Genomic DNA, 24,635 nt, shown 5'->3' on the forward strand with positions numbered 1-24,635 from the left:
CTTTTCGTGACCCTTGCTCTTAGTGTTATAAACCAGGAGTTTCTATTGGCTTCCACATTGGTTATATTTACGTAGAAAAATCATTTCGAAGAGCAAATTAAAGTCGCAAAGAACCAAAGTTGCATGTCGAACTTGCTTAAAGTTTCGTACAATGCAAGTGATGAGGAAAAGGACCAGCGCCACAGAAACATAACGTGGGTCCTAGAAAGACTGCATGTGTATAATGCTTCTTGTTGATTAATTAAGCTTGAGAAACTCATTTCTTGGATGGGTAACCTTTTGAAAAAGTGCCCACATATACGTCAAAGAATAAAACCATGAGGCTCTCTATATGTAACAGGAAAAATGGATTATAAATCGAGTGAGTTAATTTAGGATGTCACAATATGGTATCAAAACGGGACCCCCTCCAATAGATGTGTAGTTCAGCTACTAACCACGCGGAAGCTGGTGAGACTATAACAACTCGTTCCTATGAGGGCGAGGAGTGATTGCTTGGGCTAGAGGGGTCGGACAAAGAACGACTACTAGCATGCTTTTAGGATGGCGAATTGAGAAGGTATGAATCGAATTGAGCATCAAACCGAGGGAGAGCGTTCGTATAATTTACTTGTGAAAAGTGGAATTAACTCTCAAAGATTCCTTTTGATATGACGACAACATTTAGCTTCGAAACTCCAAAACTAAGTGTGCTCGGGTGGAAGAAACATTAGCATGAGTGATCCCCTAGGAAAGTATCGCCTCATGCTTCAAAGGACAAAATCGTGAGACTTAGTCTGGGATGGAACAAAGTAGATAGTATCTCGAGTGAGTTAATTCATGATGTCACATCATGACTATCCAAATTGAGGATGGTGGCGCGAGCTAACTGAGAGAGAGAGAGAGAGAGAGAGAGAGAGAGAGAGAGAGAGAGAGAGAGAGAGAGAGGTCAAGGGAGAGACCCGAGGGTGGCGTCGTGCAATTGCGGTGGCAGTATTGACCATTGGCAATGGCGTGATGCAGTACCGCACTTTTAGTAGAGAGAGATATTAGGGTTTAATTTGTGACTTTGTGCTTGTCGGGCACGTGGCATGGATCTCCAACAACTAAAAAAAAGGTTACGTTTGATGGATGTAGAGTGTGGAAACGGGGCTCTTAAATCTGTGAGAAATGTTTTCGTCAAACGGGTGGGATGATCGGGTTTGGATTGAGTGATCCGACCAAAATTGACCAATTTATATGCAACAGAAATCTAATGACCCATACCTATATCCCATATTACCAAAAAACACACTTCAATATTTGACCAAATCTAAAAAATCTGTGCCCAAACTGAAGTAAGAGCATGGAGTCAGCAAGTGCAAGATCGAGTGAGGGCGAAAAAGAGTGAAGAGAGAGTTACAAAGATTTTAACATATATTATCCTAGGATTTACCATTCTAAGCTCATTTATGACCCACTTACTTAATATAATTAATTCATATGACAACTCGGTCTATTAAATATGGGTTAAGAAACTGGTTTATGGCCCATTTTAATAGGTTACTCGTAAACAACTGATCAAAGAAGTTTTCTCCTGATTGGTAGATTACAAATTATGAATATCGCGATAAACAGCCATTCCTTGCAACAACGATAGAGGACTGCTCCTCACGATCAAAGAGTCACAAGAAGTATGTATCGTCTCGCCGCACTCGACGCTCAAGCCTCGACTCCCTCCTGTGTCCGGGAGGGCCCGGCGCAACAGGAGGATTCTCTTTGGTCCCCTCATCATCTAATCATAGATGGAAGGAAAAAAAGGGGCAAAACTGCACGTCATGGCTTTCCTGTCGCTCTCTCCTCTGTCGAAATATTCCAAGTCACAGCCTTGTTGATGGAGAAATTTGGGCTTTTAATTAAATTGCTGCCAGTCTGTGACCAATCCCAAGAGGAGGAGTTGGGAATTTGGCCAATCCCTAGAAGGTTGAATGAGCTAAGCTGTTCCCCACACTCTCACCTCTTACTTTTACTATATTGAGAAAATTGACCAAATCTCTCAACTTGTGCAAAATCCGACGATCTACGTGAACCCAAAAAGAAAAAAAAAATAGCGCCAAAAAAAAAATCAGACGATCTATGACGGGCACTTCTCAACTACGCATATGAGTCGGGTCAACATCTAATATCAAATCTATCTCTTGTTTCTTAGTAACCAAATCGTCCCGTCTACTTATTTTACTTAACCAAGGTCGGTTCATGGTACAAAGGGGTCAACATAGCTATCTCGAACAGTTCACGTGGCTCGTGGGAATTGTTAGGATTTGATGCACAATCACAACGAAGTAAAGAGAGAGAGAGAGACACACACACACACACACACACACACACACACACACACACACACAAATTGGATGAGCAAAACCCCCATGCTTTTCTGTGGATGAAGAGTATGAAGCACACCCCAACAGGGATGAAATTGACAGTGTGTGATTTTTGAGAAAATATCAAAGTCATAATCGTAGTTATCACCTTAATCACTTGCGTCGACTTGGCGATTAGAGATGGATTCGAACGCCTTTGTGCTTGGATTGCTCATCTCGATCTTCTAATACTGAGTCCAATTCATGAGGTTTAAGAGCGTCTCGTGACTTAGGGATTCTCTAAATGGTGGTTCTCTATGAATTTTGATTGCATGGTTCTCTAAACGGTCGATTCTGATTGGTCGACAATTATATAAGTATAGCAACACTTAAAGGTCTCCCACTGAATCATGAGTCATACGTAAACGGCTAGCTAGTTGCTCATTAATATAATACCTTCCCTTGACACATATAATAAGACAATGTAAACAATTTAGATTCGAAACGCAACTAAAGAAATCTTTGCCAATCATTCGATTACTTAATCCAACCTCTCCAATGCTCATCGCAGCTTGGACCTTGTGCGGTAGAAAGATTGCGATATCAATCAGGGGGCGTCATGATCGAGTCCAATCTCGACCTAATTAGTGACGACACCAACCGGCTAATCGTATGTACTAGGGTGCAACAATAGAAACGAAATCCAAGTGACGCTGGTTCCATGGAGCTGGTAGGAAAGAAGGAAGAAGAAGAAGAACTGTTTGAAGAGTAGTTAAAAGTTAGATGGGGTTCGGGTGTGCTTCAGCCAATGAGGGTAGACCAACCTAAGTAGGGTTTCCTCACTGCCGAGTCAGTGTAGCTCAAACATTAGTAGCTTTAGTTACTAGCTTAATTGGAAAGAGAGAGAGAGAGAACAGTTACTTCTTTTGTCTTCTCGTTCTCTATCTTTCGGGTGTCTTTTGCCCCCTAAAGGTGGTCTTCGTTTGATGGATAACTAAACCTATTCGTGTCGTACGTGTCAAAGAAACCAAAGAAGGTTCTGGCTTCTAGCGAGAAGGAAAGGAATATCCACGAAATTTCGAGTATAGTATATGTATTCTTTGGTTCAAGTTGTAAGCTAAAACGACATGGCAACAGAGGAGCAGAGGACGAGGACTTGGTTATAAAGTCTAGGGTTGACGGTCACAACCTGCTCTCCAAGAAGAAGAAGAAGAAGAAGAAGAAAAGGGAGCAAAAATTGTCTGCCTCTAACATACATACACACAGAGGAGAGAGAGAGAGAGAGAGAGGGAGATGATGATGCCATGGATGAGAGTTTTGCTTGCAGTTTGGTTATTGGCGACGCATGCGGAGGGGATGGTCCGACACTACAAGTTCAATGTAAGCAAATTTTTTCTTTGTTTTCGTCCATTATATCTGCATGAACCCCGAATTGGACTGCACGTTTCATCTTTTCCATGCATCTCTCCTCCTCCTCTTCTTCTTTGACTTCGTATATAGACATTAACGCAGAGCAACCTGTTGTAAACCCTAACCTTTTTTAAACTACAAGGGAAGCAGAAAAAGGTTTTGAACTCAAAAATGTGAACTGAAACATGAGCAGAGTTCCACTGTTTCAGCCTGCAGCCATTTTCCTGCATATTTAGGCTAACCTACCTTGTCTCTAGTGACAAGGAGTCTTCGGATTTGACGAGACTCACGTAAATTTGGCTCGCATGAACGCGTGCACGCATTATAAGAAGATCATTTGGCCCTGGAAGGCGGGCGAGCTTTCATGCGCGCCACTATTTTCTCCGTTATATTCATCCATTTCTTTTAATTTCTTTCTTTATAAATAACACGGGATATCCAAACCCTTTTCTTCTGTCTTTGAACAATTCATTTGGTACAAAATGGCGCTCTCTTCGCTATGTGCCCCTCGGTTTTTCCTCCTATCAAGTTCTGCACGAGAACCTCGTATGTGGTCCGGCTGAAACCGATGGATTAACGGCCGATATATTTGTACCCCCAAGTGAACGTATCGGCAACTGAGCAGACACGTGCCTGGGAGTAATAAACGGAGTTTAGCATTGATTTGAGTTACATGCAATCTTCAGAAACCCTTTATTTTTTTATGGGGGTCGGGACCTTTTGCATGCTGATCATCTTTTGAATTAAAACCATATAATAATCTGCTGAAGCATTTAATATAAATCAGACGGTTCATATTTATGTATAAGCGTGACGAAATCAAGTAAGCGCGTTGATATTTCGTTTTCAAGCCCAATGTTTGATTAGGGTTTGCATGGCATGACAACTGGATTAATTTTTATTTGATTGCAAGGATGAGCCAAAGAAATTTCAAAGTGTCGTGCTATATAATATGTCGTTGCATGTTGATGTATAGATTTTAAATATGTTACGTTGCTTGAGACAGTGAACATAGATTTGATATAGATATTGCTAAACACAGCTAAGTGTGAGAATCGTGCAGATTAGCGCACGCACACCCATGTTTTCGTGTACTGATCTAGTGCCAAACCATATTATATTTCAACCCTCTTTGTTTAACATATCGAAGAATTTACTGCTCGGACGTCTATTGGTACGTTATTGATTATAAAATGGATCTCAACTAGCAGTGTTAATCTATTGGTCGTGCAGAAACTCATACTAGTCGCCTCTTGTTGTTGAATAATCAGAATCGAGCTCCGACTCCACACTAGAAGATTCAAACATCTCGTGAAGATGGGGATAATTATTCGGAAAGTCTTAAATCTATTGTACTTTTGCCAATTCAGTCTTAAACCTTTTAATTTGATCAATTGAGTCATAAACCTCTTGTGAAGATGGGGATTTTAGGCCAAAATTAGCCGGATGGACTTAATTGGCAAAACACGAAAACGTTTAGAACTTAATTGGAAAAATTACGAAGTTTGTGACTTAATTGGCAAAAATGCCATAGGTTAGGAATCGAACGCTTTGTGTAGATCGAAAGGTTCGAGGCAGCTTATTTGACTTTTTGAAAGCGAATTAGGAAACCTCGTTCGTTAATTCCACGTCACGAAATGACATTACTTGAGGAAAAATTAGCATCTTCCTATGGCACATGAGTGCACCAATATTGCATTTAATCCCAAGAGCGCCCTCCACCGACAAGTCCACGTCGTATTAGGTGGAACATTTTCTTAAGTGTCTTTCGTGTGACGATGTTATTCACGACATTTAATGTTTTATCCGAAAATTGCCATGGCTTCGATAACGTGCGGGTTGGCTGTTCTGGTGAATTTGTTTAGGTGGTGGTGAAAAGGGCCGACAGATTGTGTAGCACGAAGCCCATCGTGACGGTCAACGGGAGGTTCCCCGGCCCGACGATCTACGCCCGGGAAGACGACACGGTGCGGGTCAAGGTGGTGAACCACGTCCGCTACAACGTGACCATCCACTGGTAGGTTCGAGTAATTAATCGTTTTGTCAATTTATCCGCTCCTAAACCAGCTTTTGAAGGATCTAAACGCCAAGCGATTACCGCAAAGATCATCTTTCTTGGGTGGGGAGATGGACATGAAGCCAGTATTTCGAGATGATTAGGGGTGAAATCGAGTCAACCTATTCACAAGTAGCCTGTGTTCAATTTGGTGACTACTTGAGATCGACTCGCCTAATTTCATGTCCCGCTTGTCAACACATGTTGTTTTCAAAAGCATATCTAATAATTGCAAAAGGAAACAGAGTATACTTAAAGTAGTATAAAAATTTTCTATTTATAGATTAACTGAGATTAGTTGAGTCGAGCTCGAGTAACTCGGTGTTCTTATCGAATTGGCCTCCGGCAGGAAAATTACTACTTGATCGAAACTATGTACCACATATCCAATTGATGATTTGCTTCCGAATTCGCCGGAGGTGGGTTTTCGAAAGCGGTGTGATCGTAGAAAGTAAATGGTATCTTAATCGATATGAATTAGATGGGAAAAGTACTTCCTGTTTTCAGTGGACAATCTGCCAGATCTGAAACATGCCATCTTAACAAATCTTTTGTATCCATTTCGATCTTTAGGCATGGAGTCAGACAACTGAGGACGGCTTGGGCCGACGGACCGGCGTACATAACGCAGTGCCCTATTCAGCCAGGACAAGTCTATACATACAACTTTGCTGTCACCGGCCAACGGGGCACGCTTCTCTGGCACGCCCACATCCTGTGGCTGAGGGCCACCGTTCACGGCGCCCTGGTCATCTTGCCCAGGCGAGGGGTCCCTTATCCATTTCCCAAGCCCCACAAAGAGAAGGTGATCGTATTAGGTGAGCCCAAATAGCTTTTCCAATTTGATCCATCTTCAATTGATAAGATTTCGAGGCGCTTCAGAAGATGGATAAAGATTCGAGTCAAATGACGTTGCATGATTTGAACTTGATTTGCCGCCATTGGCAGCTGAATGGTGGAAGTCGGACGTGGAAGCGGTGATCGATGAGGCCATGAAATCTGGAGCAGCACCCAATGTCTCCGATGCTTACACCATCAATAGCCATCCGGGACCCGTCGCCAATTGTCCCAAGGGTACTAGGAAAACAAGAATAACGTTGTTGGTCGCAAAAATTTAAGAGTCCGTTGCCGCCGATCTGACCGGTTCCGATAATGTGCAGATGGATACAAATTGGCAGTTCGACCGGGCAAGACTTACATGCTGCGGATCATTAACGCGGCGCTCAATGAGGAGCTCTTCTTCAAGGTCGCCTGCCACCAACTCACGGTGGTCGAGGTCGACGCCACCTACGTCAAGCCTTTGCGCACCGACGCCATCCTTGTCGGCCCGGGCCAAACCACCGCCGCCCTCCTCACCACCAACCACTCGACTGGCAAGTACCTGATCACCGTCTCCCCCTTCATGGACGCCCCCATCGACGTCAACAACATCACCGCCACCGCGACGTTGCTCTACTCCGGCACGTCGAAGGCTTCCCTGGTGGCCCCCACCACCCCACCGCCCAAGAACGCCACGTGGGTGGCCGAGAGGTTCGTTGGCTCTCTGAGGAGCCTAAACACAAACACCTACCCCGCGCGAGTCCCGCTCGAGATGGACCACTCCCTGCTCTTCACCGTCGGCATCGGGGTCAAGCCCTGCGCGACCTGCCCGAGCGGCATCCGGGTCGTGGCCGACATCAACAACATCAGTTTCGTCATGCCCAAGACCGCGCTTTTATCGGCGCACTACTACAAGACGCCCGGCGTCTTCACGGACGATTTCCCCGCGAAGCCATTGATAGAGTTCAACTACACGGGGAAGCAGCCGGCGAACCTGAACACCATGAGCGGGACGAGGCTATACAGGCTCACGTACAATGCGACGGTCCAGCTGGTCCTGCAAGACACGGGGATGATTGCGCCGGAGAGCCACCCGATCCACCTCCACGGATTCAATTTCTTCGCGGTGGGAAGAGGGCTGGGGAATTTCGACCCGGTCAAGGACCCGAGGAAGTTCAATCTCGTGGACCCGGTGGAGCGCAACACCATTGGAGTCCCGTCCGGTGGGTGGGCGGCCATAAGGTTCAGGGCCGATAATCCAGGTAAGCTCGCAATCTTCTGGATCATAATATACTTACATGACTTTTATACTGAAAAGGGCTTTTCTTCTTCTTCTTCTTATTCTTCTATTTTGATTTGCAGGGGTTTGGTTCTTGCATTGTCACCTAGAAGTGCACACGACATGGGGACTCAAGATGGCATTTGTCGTCGACGATGGGGAAGGCCCCGACCAGTCCCTCCTGCCCCCGCCGAGCGATCTCCCCAAGTGTTGAAACAGTCGCCGAGGGGACATACAGGATTTTGAGTTAGTGTAAGGAATGAGGAGTGCATACTACAGCATAAAGGACAGGGACATTGTAATTGGATTGATGTAGGTCAGTGGAAAAAACAACATTGGTGAGCAATATAGATTTTTAAGAGCTAGACCAAGCTGCTTATACCTTGACCAATTCGTGGGTTCTCCTTAGCTCGAGCAGTTCCGCTTGATTGTCGAGATTGTTGGAGATGCGGTTCATTTTCCTTGAAGTGATTTGAGTATGTCAATTCAGTTGGGAATTAAATCATATGCAATTGCCAAAGTATCTTTTCTCTATCTGTCCCGCGAGAAGATGGCCGCAACGAAAGATGTTTCACCGAAGGTTGAAATCCTTCGGCTTTGATGTTTTAATCGGGTTGTCAATCACCGATCGCCGTGGATGTTGATTCTCGCGGACAGCAACGATATTAGGTTCTTGACTTCTGGTTCTGGCTATGATCACTTCCTCAAATCTAACCATAAATGGTCCCACCAGGCGTACTAAAAAGATGTTTCGTCGGAAGATGTCCGCGACGAAAGATATTTCACTGAAGGTTAGAAATCCTCAGCTTTGATGTTTAATCGGCTTGCAGCGATTCCGAACATAAAGTAACTATGCGAAATAAGGATAAATTAAACAGTAAATGAAATGAATGAGATAGTAAAAATAAATAATGTAAATTGCAGAGAAAATTGATGAGCGTTATTGATTGTCCATCCTTTACAAAGATTCGTCTCCAATGATTTATAGTCGAGCACGAAGGATAATCCACAGTAACAGTTACTTTCGTTTATTCTATCCGGCTTTCCGGCTTTCTCGAGCCCAGATCGATATTCGTGTCAACATTATCTTTTCCTTTATTGTGTCCACACGTCATATTTAATAAGAGCCTTGGCTTCTATCAAAAAGTAGTCGTGTCATTCTATCTTGGGAAATTACAAGGGTTGACTAGACAAACTTGGGTCGCATGTGAATGAGAGTTTGGTCTTCCAACAAATGTTTTGGCATTACCTTAGACAAAACTTATGTAGCCAAAAGCCTATGGCCAGTCCACCACATGATTTGGATATTGGGCCAACTCGGCCTCGAAGAAACATGGTCGCTCTTGATTCTTTTGGGCCTGAGCCCACTTTCTTAATGTCAATTGGCAACAAAATCAAGAAATTGAGATAGCTTTCCCGGAGTCGCCGGACATTCAAGCCGGTGGATTCGGGTTCGACCCTAGGCAAATGCACCGGACGATGGCGTCCTAGCCATCTAGCAAAAGAGAAAGATAACTTCCACACGATTTGGAGACAATGATTTAATTCGGGATGCTCTTACATATTATATACACTGCTTAAAACGGTCAATCCAACAAAATCTGCTATACATATGCATTTTGAACGTGCCGCCGTGAAGTAAATTGAACATGAATTCTATTGCATTGTAGGCAAATAATGTACGTCTACGTAGTTTCATGACAACGAATGATTCAAAAGCTCAAAACCTGCTCCAACTCGATCGGGGGAACCAATTAAACCCACCCCTACATTTCGTATCGATTCGCAACAAGCGACGTATTATCTTCCAACCCAAGGATCCATAACTTAACATGTCAGAGTCGGGTTATAATTAACGGAACCAAAATCTGAATCGATTCAAGGATCAATATGGAAATCGGGCCTAACTAAAAGGAAAACAAATTTTAAGCAATGTAAACTGTTATTCCGGCAAAATATACCACATGAACGATATGTTGCGTTAATAGATTTCCTAACCTTTCTCCGACATATTTGTCTCTTTTGTAAACAAAGTTAAATATAGAAAATTTTTAAAAAATAGATAATAGAAACCGGTTAAGGCAGCTCTTTAAAATACTTTTGACAAGGAACCCGCCTTGTCCCGTGTGCATTGACCTGACCTGACCCGACTCGACCTGAAACCGAATAGGTAAAATCGATTCGAGTGGGTTTCGAGATTAAATCGGCCCTGTTGCTGACCCCTATTCTATACCCTTTGCTAATGCCCTGGTCATCACCTGTTAATCTTCAGGGCCTACAAATGACAAAAAGAGACAGAGGGATTTGGCAAAGGGACGCCTGGAAAATAATTAAAATAATTCGTGGGAATCTATCCTTAAATGGAAACAAATTGAGGTTGATGCCAAGTCTAATTTAAGTATGATTAAATCAAGTGATTTTCTATGTTCACGTGTCGCGATGCCAGCGGACAACCTTTATCATTTCCAACGAACCACTAACTTTCGACCCTTTACCTCCTCAGCTTTGTCAAGGGTCAATGGCGTGGAAAATTATTCTTTTTTTTTTCCCTTCTTTCTTTTTTTTTTCCTCATAAAGAATGGAGTAAAAAAAAATACTTAAAATGTAAACAAAATTTGGCACACTTTTTAGAGAGAGCTTTTCGCTGAGGAGTATGCATTAATCCATCCTTTCGGGAGGTGCTCTTTGAACTTTCTTACACCGTACGTGTGAGCTTCGAACCTTGTAGCATGTTATAACAATTAAGCTGACGTAAGAAATGTCAAAAGACAAAAGAGAGAGAAAAATAAAAGTGACTCGAAGCTAAAACAAGGAGACCCTTGGTGCGCATGGTAACACTTTTGAAAATAACTTTCTACTCTAAAAATTCTCCTAGAGCAGAAATCCGTTTGGTAATACAACTTCTGCAACAAAAATTCGTTTGGTTACATAATATTACATTTCTACTTCTGAAGTTGGCCAATTCCGGAAGTTCAAAAAAATTACTTTTCTTTCAGAAATAAAAATCTCTCAACATTAATATTTCTCTCGCTTTGAGCTCTTTTCAATTTCAACGTATCTCTCCCAACTATGCCTCCACCGTCGCCACCTACCATTGCCCACCACCGACCGCCGCCGCCGCCAACCTTTGACCACCGCCCACCGCCGTTGACCACCGCCGCGTGAGTAAAAAATAAATAATAATTTTTCATTTTATTTTAAAGAAATTTAAAAAACTAAAAAACAAAGTAGAAATTTTTCGACCACCGACAATAATTTTTCATAGAAGATTTCGTGTTAATAATGCTATAGAAGTATAAATTTGCAACCGCTACCAAACGAATTTCTCTTATCGTAAATCAACTCTCGGAGCAGAAGTAGAAAAATCAATTTTTGTTGCCATGCGTGCCCTAAGGCTCTAATCGTTTCGCAAAAAATGAGGTGTTTCTGGAATATGTTTTCCAAAAAGTTATTTCTTTGAAAAATGACAATATTTGTTTGTGTTCGGGTGAAACTTCAAAATGGCTTGAAAAATATTTTTTGTCATTTGGTATGAAAAATCAGATTTGATTTTCCTCCATGCACTCATTTTAATAAATATTATTTTTTTCCTTCTATTTTATTTTTATTTTACTTTTTTTTCTATTTTATTTTTTCCCTCTTCTTTGTTTGGTCGTTGGCCACAGCAACGGTCGATGACCGTCCGCAAGTAAGCTCGAGCCTCAACTCACCACGGGCTAGTGAGGTCGAGCGAGGCCAAGCCTTGACAAATCTAGCTACGCTTGACCTCACTCGAAGCCAACGAGGCTTGAGCTCACCTGCAATTGGTCTTTGGCTGTGGTTGTGGCCGGCAACCGGCCTAAGAAGAAGGGGAAAAAAATAAAAAAATAAAAAAAAATTGATTTTTTTAAAAAATAAAAAAAAATAGTTAAAGAGAAAATAAATGTAAAATAGTGAAGGAAGAGGGAAAAAAATTGTCCTTTTTCTAAAAAAAATGAAATCATTTTCCCCACTTTTAAAGGTATTTTTTTTTTGTGAGAGAAAAATGTTCCCTTGACTCATTTATTTTTTGTGAACCGAATGCCAGAAAATTCGAAAAATATTTTTCTAAAAGTTATTTTGGGCGAAAAGAATGGAACCTATGTCTCCTTAACATATGTCTATTTGGATGTCATACGTTTATGCTTAATTGAGATGTGATATGATTGGTGATGCCTAAGAACACGATTTAATAGATTTATATATTGAGTAGTTGGATCATAACCTCTTACCATAAAAATAGCTATGCGCATGGCAACACCAACTATGATGGGCAAATTCTTTAAAAAAAATTCACAACTTCAGGTCAAATCTCAATTTTGGTTCGAACTATTTTTTTGGTCCAAAAATTAAGCGTCAAGTTTCACTCCTGTCCAAAATCTGCCCATGCATTAAAAAATCGCCACTAGTATCTTCAAGATTATCAACATCATGAGGCTACTATTGTTCCATATGAAGTTAGGGGTGTTGATAAAAATGCAGATTCTAGTAATGCACCTCCGAGGGACCTTGATGTTGATAATTTTGAAGAAATCGATGGTGATATTTGGATATGTGGGCAGATTTGAGATTATGCTAAAAGTTGAAGGCTTTTTTTTTAAACCAAAAAAGTTCATAGCAAAATTGAGATTAGATCTAAAGTTATATGTTTTTTTTTAATTAAACCCAACTATGAGAAATCCGACAATCCATATGTCATATGTGAATAATTGCAATTGTGTACCATAATCAATATCTAGATATGGATAAGGGGCATGGAATGCATAGGGTGAGCTACGATAATGGCTAAAGAGCCTATCATAAATAGATTAAGAGATAATTGAGTATGCCATTACATTGTTAGGATATCGTATTGGCCTTTATAAATGAACCTTTATGAGCCTCTAAAATATATTTTATACCATGATCACTATGCTCGTTGATCCTACACACATGACCCGCTATCAAGAAAAGAAGTACAATAGCTAAATGATGACAAGCAATGTCGGCGATAGACCTTTAGGTACTGGATTTAGTCCTCCAAGAAAAGTATAAACTGGCGGATATTTTAGATCAATTCAAATTGAGAAATGGGGCACAGACCCAAAAAAAAAAAAAGACATGGGTTGCTTCCTCGGTTAAACTTGGATAAAGTGGAGCCAAATGCTCATTGCTCTTCGAATATCCGACTAATTCCCGCTGGGATTTTGAACTCATCACTCTTCAGTTTGGATAACTGTCAGGGTATGCCATAAACCTTGACGCTGGGTTAAGCCCTTTAGATAGAAATTTCTTTCCCCTTGACAGGGTATGCCATAAACCTTAGTTCACTCATTAAAATGGTTGACGCGATACTTGGTTCCATAAGACAGCCAGTTCTTCAAAGCATACATTATTGAAACATGCTATTGGATGTCTTCTTTCGCTGCAATCATCCAACAGAATATATTATTTTATCAAGAAGAAAGCCACTTCGTAGTCCATTCTGCATCTACTTTTATATATATATATCCATCTCTTCGAACTAGTTAAAAGACAAATCGTTTGAGATTGAGAACACTAATAAGGAATTACTCCCTTTCAAACAAATTTCACAGAGATAGACTCCACGTCGATACGGATCTGACATCAGATGTCACACTTAAAAAAACCGTAAAATAGCAATACAGTCATAAATCAACTACATCTCCATCGAAATCGATGGCCAGCGATAAGGAAGTTACTCGTTCCGTAGAGCTTGAGGCGTGACGACCGTGATCGATGTTATATTTTAAAAATCGAGAAAGTAGAACTCTTTCAATATACGTGTCAAAGGCACAATAGGGACAAAGAGAGAGAGGGAGACCGTGATTAGGACAGAATTTGCCCATTGCTTGAAAGGCGGAAGTGACTTGAGGCTGAAAGCAAAACGGGGGGAAAGGTCGAATGGAAACACTTCTCCTAGATTCACCCCCCACGCACATGTGATAATGCAAAGAGAAAAATTGCCCGATTGACAAGGACGCGCATCATTCGGTGATTCGATGGCTCGGACCCTCCTACTTCCCAAATTACCTCGGACGGTCAAAGTGACCGAGAGGGGCAATAAAAAAAGCGTTCTTAAAAGCTTAATTACTATTTAGGACATCGAGAGCGACATGCGTCTGCCTAGTTGGGGTAACGACAACCCCACATGGAGACTAATCATCTAAATTAGATAGCTGGTATTTCTATTAACGAAGTTGTAGAACAATGGAGGTAGTGGGGTAGATTGGCTCAAGGAGGACCTCGTGTGGCCAGCTAAGCAAAAAAGGTTTTGAGCTCCACGCATGGGAGTGGAGAGAGGGGGGAATGGGGGAGGGCTGACAGTTTAAGACACGAGCGTTTTGCCCGGTCATCTAAAGCTCGTTTAGGATCTATTTGTTTCGTGAAAAAAAAAAAAATTTGGACACGCGCTACAATTAGAATTGGCTTTTTTCAATAACTCTTACTCTCAAAAGAGTCTTCATTCTATCTTGGTTGAAAATTTTCAATTTTGCACTCAGTTTTCAGTCTCTCATGCTTAGAAGCCTTCCATCTTTTGTGGTCAGAGAGCTCGCTCTCCAGACACTCTATTCGAAACACTAAAACAACTTGCACTCGAGAGTTTTTCATTTCTCGTTGTCAAGAGAAATTTTGGACAGAGGGTTAATGGTGGCATATTTGGACTCAAACAAAAGTTTGTATTTTTTATGAAACAAAACAAAGTTTCTGGTGGAATTGTGATTAAACCTAAAGTTGAGGGTTTTTTATGGAACAAGGAAAAAGTTATGGTAGAATTGGAACTGGACCTCTTAAGAGATGATTATTTGTATCACTTAAAATAATCAGTTAATGGAAAATATTTTCATTACCAACAATATTTTGTGTCTAAACATTTTCGTTAACGATGAAAAAAAATGAACATTCATTTTTTTTTTTTCCGTAGATGCCGATTAGATTTCAAAAAATCACTCATTTTTCGCAAACCAAATGCACCCTTAATTTAAGATGTTCGTGTTATCATGTGCCGTGCCGATTCGTTTATAGGCACGATCATAGGAGTTATATCCCAATTATCTCGTTCGATCTTTTTAAACGTAATTTGGCAGTCAGCACACATAGTTTATTATGTTGATCCATGTAATGAGCCTCCATAACCAATGCCTCCAAAATAATTATTAAATATACTTAAATACTAAGAATTAATTTCTTGAAAGAATTTATTGCACTATATGCAAGAAAAAATAAAAGTGCATTGGAAATTTTAAATTTTCCTTAATTAATTATTTATCAAATATTTTCCAAGCAATGGGCAGTATGGTTTTATGTAAGTCCTGTGCACTATTTTCATATTCTGAGGGCACGAGCGCACATGTTGGTTTACTTAGAAACCCACAAAACATCCTATAACCTCGCGAATACAAGGTAGTTTTGTGATCCTCAATAGCCACTTGTCCTAACTCTCCAATTTTTATTTTGATTTTGTACTTTTCATATCCAAAAAGGTTGTGACGCACACAAAAACTTAAGTTTTTTGCAATTACGGGACATGATTTACTTATGAAAGATTTGAGTTCAGTTCCTGGATGATACTTAGAAGAGCGATGCTAGACCTACTAAATTTGACAAGCGGCCCACGCTTAAGAACCAATAATGATAATCCCACACATTACCAACTTTATGAATCAATTGTTGTGACCCTAGTATCATTCAACTTAGACACACCCATAAAAGCAAATCGGTCATGGTCCAAATTTCAAAGATGTTCACGATAAATAAGCGACAATTATATGTCACGTCACGGGTACAAAATTTAGTGTTCAAGAAGCGCGCCCCCAAGGTACACCGATCTTGTGACATCACCGAACGGCGTCATAATTAAATATAAGAAAAAACTTAAATAAGAGCTTGAAGTGCCTCATTTTCTATAATAAAAAAAAAAAGCCTGAAGTGAATCTTGTTTCAAAGAATGGCTTAAAGTACTTTAATTGTTTCAAAGAAAGACATGATCAATGGTATTTTCGTTATTTACTTATTTTTTATTTTTTGCTTTCATTTTTCCTCTTCCTTTTTTTTTTTTTTACGGTCGGAGAGGGCTGGCCGAGAGCCGACGACCTCACCCGGATTTGGCGAGGGCTCGCCTCGCCCACCCATCCTCACCGACGGCTCTCTTGGACGAGGCTCGCGGCGGCGGCGGGCGACCTCTCTTGGGCAAGTCGACCCTCGCCCACCAAAGGCAAGGCAGGCCCTCGACGACCAAGGGAGCCCTTGCTGGTGGTCGGTCATCGCTTGACACCGGGCACCGATAAAAAGAAAGGGAAATAAAAAAGGAAAAAAATTCATAAAATATAAAACGACGAAAATACCCTTAATCATACAATTCTTTAAAATAGAGTCCACTTTAAGCTTGTATCTGAGAAAATGAGGATATTGCAGGCCCTTATTTGAAATTCTTCCTTAAATACAATCGAAGGTCATAGCAAATGCAAATTATGTTATGAAGTTACAAAGGTTCGCCGTAATTAAGTGATAGAAAATCGTGAATAAAAAAAAGGAGATTGTAATATATATTGTCTTATCTTAGAATTTCTCAACAAAAAAAAAAAAAAGAATATGATTTTTCAGTTTTTATCGTTCGGGCGGGTGTGTGCGCGTGGAAGAGTTAACTGAGGGAGGCGGGTGTGGGGGAGCCCCAAGCGGTGTAGATTTCCAAGTACCATCTCATTGGTTCAATTGAGGTGTAAAAGTAAGTCAACCTTTTTCTTTATTTATTTATGATTTTTTTTGTGCGACAATGAAATAGTCAAACACTAGATTAAATAATTTTAATCTGAAAATGGTACTTAAAAAAGAAAAGAAAAAAAAGACGAGGTTTCACTTCTTTTTTTTTATTAATAAGTTTTATCTGGTGGGGATTCTTCTTCCAAGTGCAAGATAACCTCAAGGGGCTTGAGACCTAATTCGATCTTCATAGATTTCTCTAGCTATTTTCTTACAAAACACATTTCGAGTAATTGTAGTAAAACGGGGACCAACTCAAAAGGAAGCATGCGACAAAGCCTTGCCAACTCTCGATACCCGCGCGAGAAAACACTTTCTATGTACTTCATATAATCCACATTCATTCAAAACAAAAAAATATAAATAATAAGAGATATGTTAGCTAGAAGTCCTAATATTTGTCACGAAAACGCAATTATATCCTAAAAATTGTAAAAGGTATAATCGAATATTAAAACTTGTCAAATTGATGAAATCGAGTTCTTCCGTTAATTCTGTCCAATTTGTCTAACGAAAAAATATGGACATGCCTTTTTTTTTAAATAGTTTCTCTCTGTTACGTGGCTAAAACGATATCGTTTTAGTCTAAATTATATTATTAATACAATTATTATTTAAACTAATTTTAAAAATAAGTTAAAAATGAAAAAAAAAAAAAAAAAGCCCATAAGCAGAACCAACAACGAGGGCTAAGCTCTCGCAGCCGTGGCCGCCCACCACCCCCAAAAAGGGCTGGCGATGGTGGGGAAGTGGTCGCCAGCGGTCACGGACCCTGGCCAGGGGCCCGCGATCGTCGTCGACTGCAAACGAGGGCCAGCAGACCCTCGTGCAGATTTGGGAGAAGAGGAAGAACTGCAGGTTCGAGAACACCATTCGGTACGCGTCACGGAAGGCGCACGCCGAGACACGGCCATGGATCAACGGGAGGTTAGCGAAGCTCGTCAACATGGAGACGGAGGCCGAGCACATGATCGGGTTCGAGGTCGTGCCCTCCTTCGGAGAAATTTTTTGGCCCCTTTTCTTTGCTGGTTCTGTGCTGCTGCTTCTCCTCTCTTCTAGTGATGTTGATCTGTCTGTTTCTGTATGTAGTAGGAGACTTGGCGTTTGACCCTTGGATCTCTCTGGCCGGGGCCCGGAAACACCGCCGACCACTTCCCCACTATCGCTGGCCCTTTTTAGTGATGGTGGGGCGGCGGGGCTGAAGCAGCCCCGCCACTGGTTTTGGGTTCTCGTTCTGCTTCTAGGCTGTTTTTTCCCTTCAATTTTAGCTTATTTTTTAAATTAATTTAAATAATTTTTTTTATAAAATTAGATTTGGATCACAATAACGTCGTTTTAACCACGTCCTTGCCACATAAAAATGAGAAAATATTTTACAAAAAGTTACGTTAGCATTTTTGTTAGCCAAGTTGAACGAAAATAATGAAAGAACTTGATTTCATCAATTTGATAAGTTTTAAGATTTAATTGCACTTTCGCAATAAATTTTATGATTGATAGTGAACATATCTAAAAAAACAGAGGATTTTTTTTTTTAAATGTGGAGTTCATATACATTAGTTTTGTTATGTGCATGGCACAATTTAAACAAGTAAGCTCGGATCTTGCTCTAACAGACAAGCGGTGAGAAGGTTGCTCGCCTACAATGATCGTTAAAGTATCGTCTCACTTTGCTTGACAACAAGTTTTATGTTCTCATTAAATTAACGTGGTCTCCTTGCACCTATAAACTTAAGTTTTTATAACAATAATTTCACGTAATCCAACATTGTATCAGACCTAGTGTTGCCCCTTTCTCTAATGTGCATCCACCCCCATTAGTAAAATTCTACGTGCCGCTCGTAACTCGCTCCGTGCGTAAGATAGGGTGTTGAAATGTTGTCTTATATTGCTTGACAACACGTTTTATATGCTCTTTATATTAATGTAGTCTTTATTTACCTATAAATTTCAACTTTTGGGCTCAAACTTTCTATTGGTGATATTGAATTGAAGATTGGGGATGTCGGGCTACGTATATACCTCTTGATCTCACATCCCTTAGATATGAATTGTTGCATGGATAGATCGAATCCCGAGAGAACTTATAATTTCTTGCCAATGGCGAGCCTGAACAAGGGTGCCTACTACCTAGCTACCTTTTTGTAATTTTTTTTTGGATAGTGCACTAAAAGCCTAAAACTTATTGTGCAAGTACGATTGAGTCCTAAAACTTTCAAAAAGTACAATCAAGTTCTAAAACCTGTCATGAAAATGCAATTGAGTTCTAAAACTTTGAAAAAATGCAATTTAGTCTTAAAATTTGTTATGAAAATGCAATCAAGTCATAAAACTTTCAAGAAAAGCAATTAACGAAAGAATTTGATTCCACAAATCTAACAAGTTTAGAGCAATCAACAAAGAATTTGATTCCATCAATCTGATAAATTTTAGGATTTGATTGTACTTATTGAAAGTTTTAGGGCTCAATTGCATTTTTCGATAAATTTTAAGACTTAATTGCATTTTTTAAAAGTTTTAAAACGCAATCGTACTTTTGTGATAAGTTTTAGGACTTTTAGCGCATTTATCCTTTTTTCTTTGTGTTGGTACAATTTCCTGTTGAGATTGTATGTTTTCGTCTTTTTAAGACTATGTAGGGAAAAATAAAGATATAATATTAGTTATAAAAAAAAAACAACCTTAAATTTCAGATGTATGTTGTACATCAAAATATCAGCATGTCGTGTATTACGCGGTACATTTTCATATATTATCTGTTTGGTTTGGCCAGTTTTTGGCATCTCTTTTGACCTTTCCCTCAAGACTTTCAATGCCCGACAATCGGATTCTTATCTAGTGCTAAGCATCTCAATTTTTTTTTTCCCGGATAATGGTAATATCCGCATCCACAATCCGATAAAAATTTCATTTACGTTTTAAAATAATTAAACATATTTATGGAGAAATTACAAATGGCTGCCGTGCCCTTCAGCATAGCAACACTTCTGCTTTAGAAATCGATTTCCAGTAAAAAATTGATTTTTCTACTTCTTGAGAGAAGTAACTTTTTTTTACTTTTTCAAATGGCACCAAACTATTTTTGAAGTAAATAAAATGCTTCAGAAGTAGAAAAATGAAATTGCGTAACAAAAAAAAAATTCTGCTCCCAAAATTGAGTTACCCAACAGATTTTTGCTCCACAAATATTGTCACATGCACCCTTAACTATCCATGTAGTTTTCAAAAATATATATATATACACACGCGCGCGTATGGTGATACCCGTTCACGCGCTTGTACATGGCGTGCCTCAGCATTATTCTCCCACGACATTCGATCTTGCTTCCTGAAAAATAAAAAATTTAAAAAGTCTGCAAAAGTGTTTATTTAATTTTTGAAATATTAACTCTATATTTGACCAAAAAAAAATATTAACTCTATACAAAAAAGAAAAATGTTTTTTTTTTTATAATCAAGAAGTTCGGGCTAGCTTGCGCGCACCTCGACTATTTCTCGAGATAGACTAACACAGCAACCTACGGCCATGGCCCCCTACTTAAATCACGGGTGCCTAGTTGGGGAATCGAATTTCTGACTAGTGCTCCTAACCACACAATCTTAAGTGTGCCCTAATCAACTGAGCCACCCGTGGGTGGGTAAAAACGAAAAATGTTCATCATACATGTGTTAACACCTAAGGTTACCCCCTAGGGGATGGCCACGTGACAAGCAAGAGCTTTGATCGCCTACGGGTGAGAGCACCGAAGACAAACTCGGAAGAACCTCGGAAATACCACGTGTCGGAGAAAATTTTGGCGGCATCTTCCTTGAAAGACAAAAGAAGGAGCGCGCGAAAAGAGCCACGATCGAAGCGGTTAATGAAAGATTGACGGTAATTCCCACGATGTAAAAAGAAAGAGCGCGAAAATCAAGGAACCACTAAGGGGTCACCCACATGGCTTATTGAAAGAGATCAAAACGTGAAGCCAAAGAAATAATTGTTCGACGGTTACCAGACTTGATCTATAAATACCTCCGGCCACAACAGGCAAGGAACACCCAAAAACACACACAAACACTCGTCTTTATATTTAACCTTTAGCCCTTAGTTTAGTTGTAACTTCCAAATTCTCATTGTTGATTCAATTCCGGTGAGGTTTATATTCGGAGCTAGGTGTCGTCGATTAGATTCCGGCGTCTATTCATTAGGTCCAGCATCGTCAATTCAATTCCGGCGTTGTTCCCATCGCTCATCATGTCTAATACCGTTGATTAAATTTCAGTATTGTATCCTACATCCATCGTCCAGTGTCGTCGATTAGATTCCGGCATTGTGTCCTACAATTTTGGTTTGGCCTCGTTGATTAAATTCCGGAGCCAAATCCCAAGTCCTAGTGCGTCGAAGTTCATTTCATTGTCGAATGAGTGGATTGTCGAATTGATAAGAGTCTGTATAACGCTTCTCGTATTAACACAAGTGTTTTTCGCATTTGACACTCTCTGTCCAAAACTGACCCGGAACTCCTTATTGGAAAACGAACGGATTAAGTTCGATAAAAGATTTCCGCGTGGATAATCATTTTGGGCCCTAACCTCATTTGGGCCAAAGCTCAAAGAACTCGTTTGGGCTTAGTCAAGGGTTATTTTAACCCGCAACAACATGAAACCGAAAAATAATAATAATAATAAAGCAATTGCTATTATTCAAACGAGCATGGAATCGTATGGTCGTGCGAATCGAGAGAAAATTATTTTAGCTTAAAGATTCCAAGACGTTTGTTTAGACATCATCGACAGCTTTGCGAACTAAAATGAGTGATGATCACTTTTAAATTGAATTGAATTGTGGGGTTTTGCAGGGGGGGTTGGTTTCTGTATCCCTTTCTCCACCTTCGTGCTCTCGCTTTTAGAACACAAGCTACCTAAACTCGTTAGATTCTCGATGTGTATTCGTTAGGTGAATCTCTAATCTCCGAAAATCGCAAGAGAATATTTGGATATTACTGCAAATCTAGAGTATGGTAGGAAGCTACGGGAATAAACCACTCAAAGTTTTATATGTTTACCCATCAAATGGCGCGATCGTTAAAAATATAATTCAAATAAATGAAATTATAGGCATATACCGAAATTATTGGATCCGAGTAAAGTCTTTAAACAGCCTCGTCCGAACTTTGAGACGTAAAATTCGAGGGTATTATGCGGGATGGAGGACAGAAAAATATTTTCTCTCAATTTAAAGGGTTGGCAGTGGGAAAAGTAGATTTCACGTCATATTCGGATGGATACCGTCGAGTGGGACCGTATAATAGCATCCCGCATCCGGGATGAATCATCGGAGCATCACCTAACGCAATAATAAATGAAGTTACGAGGATATAACAAAATTATGATTTCATTTTCTTAGCCCCGTGAATCTCACTCAATTTCGCGTCTTTTGTTTTCGAGAATAAAGAGAAGAAAAGAAGGAACGGAGGAGTAGGCAGTGGGCTCTTGGGGGTGGGGCTAAGCCTAAGCCTATGCAAAGCCTATGAGAGAGTCGCGCGCGCTGTAAAACGTGTCGCCGTTTAGGAAATTATCCTATACGCCGTGCCCCACGTGGGGAGTCTGACGTGGACTCCGCTCATTGGCTCAGTCGAACGCTTTTTTTTTTTTGGCCCCGCCCCCTTCCTCCCCGCCTTCCCATGCCTCCACCTCAGCTGCAGGGGCAACTACATTTTGCCGCCCAGGACACCCAATGAATCTGCGCCACGTGCCGACCTCTGCACTCAACGAATTCGATCCCCGAACTCTTCTGGTGGCGGCCCCCCACGACGACAATAATGTCGGGGGGGAAGGCTGGGGCCCGCATCTCCCTCCACCAAGTTGGAAGCTTCCCCCCAAAAAAAAAACCCAAGCGAATACCGGCCGTTGATGCGGACCCGAGTCTTTTCAGCGGGCATCAGGAGCGGTTTGGATCGGAGGGCGTACCGAATTGCCTCCGTGATGTGACCATTACCTAACCAAATTTAATTAAGGACATCATTAATCTGGTTGGTAATCATTAATCAAAGTACAAAACTTTAATAAAGAAATGGGAATGAGGGTGGAATTTCTGATCCAATTTTTCGTTACCATGAAACGGTACGGACCGGTGATGAGATTGTGGGGGTCTGTGTTTTTGTTCCTTGCATTGCTTTTGCTCCCCCACAAACCCGTTGACTCGTGTTCGGCTCCATCATTGCTGGTGGCCTCTTTTCCTTTTCCGGAACCAAACAGTACATGTATTCAGAAAAATTTGTTGGAATAATTTATTTCATTCTGTTTTGTGAAAACGAACGAATTAGAAAATACTTTTTTTTTTAATGTCGAGTCAAATTATGTGACACGGTTACGTGTCTGGTGTGGCGTGGCGTGTTCGACATGAGTTGTGATCGCGGGCCTCCGGATGCACCCCGAATGACGGGCACAGGCCCTTTGTGAACGATCTAAAAGTACTTGTTAGCATGGATAGGTGACATGGTAGGGGGGTTTCTTTAAATAGAACATATGCAAGGACATTATGGATGAACCAGCCAAATTCAGGGAAAATATTTCGAAAAAGTTCTAAACCTATTGCGTTGATACTAAACCTTTTATTAGTGCCAATTCAGTCCTAAACTTTTTGCATTCGTGTTTTTTTTTTTTTGTGAAATATGTTGTGTCAATTGAGTCCAAAACCTTTTCTATTTGTATTAGCTGAATCAATTCGATCAATTTTGATTAAAAATCGTTGAAGTAGACACCAATGATGGTACGTAAGATGGCTGGCAATGACGTGGCCATTACGTAATAATTTTTTAATAAATTTTATTTTTTATCTTTTTTTCCATGAAATTTAGGGTTTGGCGGGCGAAGGTGGCTGGCAAGCTTCGCCGGCCGCTGGCAAGGGCCATCCTACCCTCGGTAGTCGCCGAGGAGGGCCATCGTGACCTCACCGGCGGTCGTTGAGTGCTGGTCGTCCCTCACCCGGGGACCGATGAAGGTTGTTGGCCACCCTCGCTAACCAAACCCTAAATTAAAAAAAAAAATAAGTAAAATAATTTTTAAAAAATATTAATAAATAATAGCCATGTTAGTGCCGGCAATCCTGCGTGACATCGTTAGAGTCTACATCAACTATTTTCAATCAAAATTGACCGGATTGACTCAATTGACACAAATGAAAAAAACTTAGGACTTAATTGGCACACATGCACAAAATTTAGAACCGAATTGGCGCCAATAAAAGGTATAGGATTGCATTGGACTAATGCAATAAGTTAAGGACTTTTTGGACACTTTGCCGGTTCTTTCCCTCGTCCGATGTAAGGGCTTTGGCCGTTGCAATCTGACTATAGTCTTGTGTGTTGCTTATGTTCTGCATTTATTCATACAAATTCTTTATACGACAGTTACATATCGCATTCACATCATCTTTATCCGATACATAAGTACGTGCTACTTGGAGTAGCCCTAAAGATATACAGGTATAGTGTTTTAAAGTTTGACCGCAGGACAGAGAAACATCAATCAACTTATCACTCAAATATATACATTGCTAAAAAGTGTCATTAAAATACTCGTTAAACAATCAAATAGACTTTTTATACTTTGCGAGGGCTTTGGCTGTTACAATCTAACTATAGTTATGTGTGTTGCTTATGTTTTTCATTTATTCATACGGATTCTTTGTCCGATACATAAGTACATGCCGCTTGGAGTAGCTCTAAAGATATACGAGGTACAGTATTGTAATACCTTTCTATGTAGTCTAATACGTTAAAAAGTATAATTTAGCATTTTGACAAAAAAAAATGTATAATTTAGCACGATCGATATGAACGATCTCTTTAGTTTCGGAGACGGTCCACCTCATTAGATTAGAGAGATCTGCCAAAAAAAAAAAAAATTGCAAAATGGGTCTGTGCAATAATTAAATGGAGTAAAAAAAAAAAAAAGAAGGTGATAGAATAGAGTGTGTGATTATAATAAG

At 40.4% G+C, this 24,635-nt stretch overlaps 1 protein-coding gene across 1 annotated transcript; it reads left to right on the forward strand.

The window, feature by feature from the left end:
• The first annotated feature begins 3,515 nt into the window (after positions 1-3,515).
• LOC115736610 (laccase-4-like) lies at positions 3,516-8,166 on the forward strand. The gene is made up of 6 exons (XM_030668386.2): positions 3,516-3,698; positions 5,594-5,745; positions 6,358-6,602; positions 6,733-6,858; positions 6,945-7,865; positions 7,966-8,166. The coding sequence occupies exons 1-6, from the start codon at positions 3,612-3,614 to the stop codon at positions 8,094-8,096; spliced, it is 1,662 nt and encodes a 553-aa protein (XP_030524246.1). The 5' UTR covers positions 3,516-3,611; the 3' UTR covers positions 8,097-8,166.
• The last annotated feature ends 16,469 nt before the right edge of the window (positions 8,167-24,635 follow it).

The sequence above is a fragment of the Rhodamnia argentea genome, chromosome 8 (assembly GCF_020921035.1).
Source record: "Rhodamnia argentea isolate NSW1041297 chromosome 8, ASM2092103v1, whole genome shotgun sequence".
Taxonomy (NCBI): domain Eukaryota; kingdom Viridiplantae; phylum Streptophyta; class Magnoliopsida; order Myrtales; family Myrtaceae; genus Rhodamnia; species Rhodamnia argentea.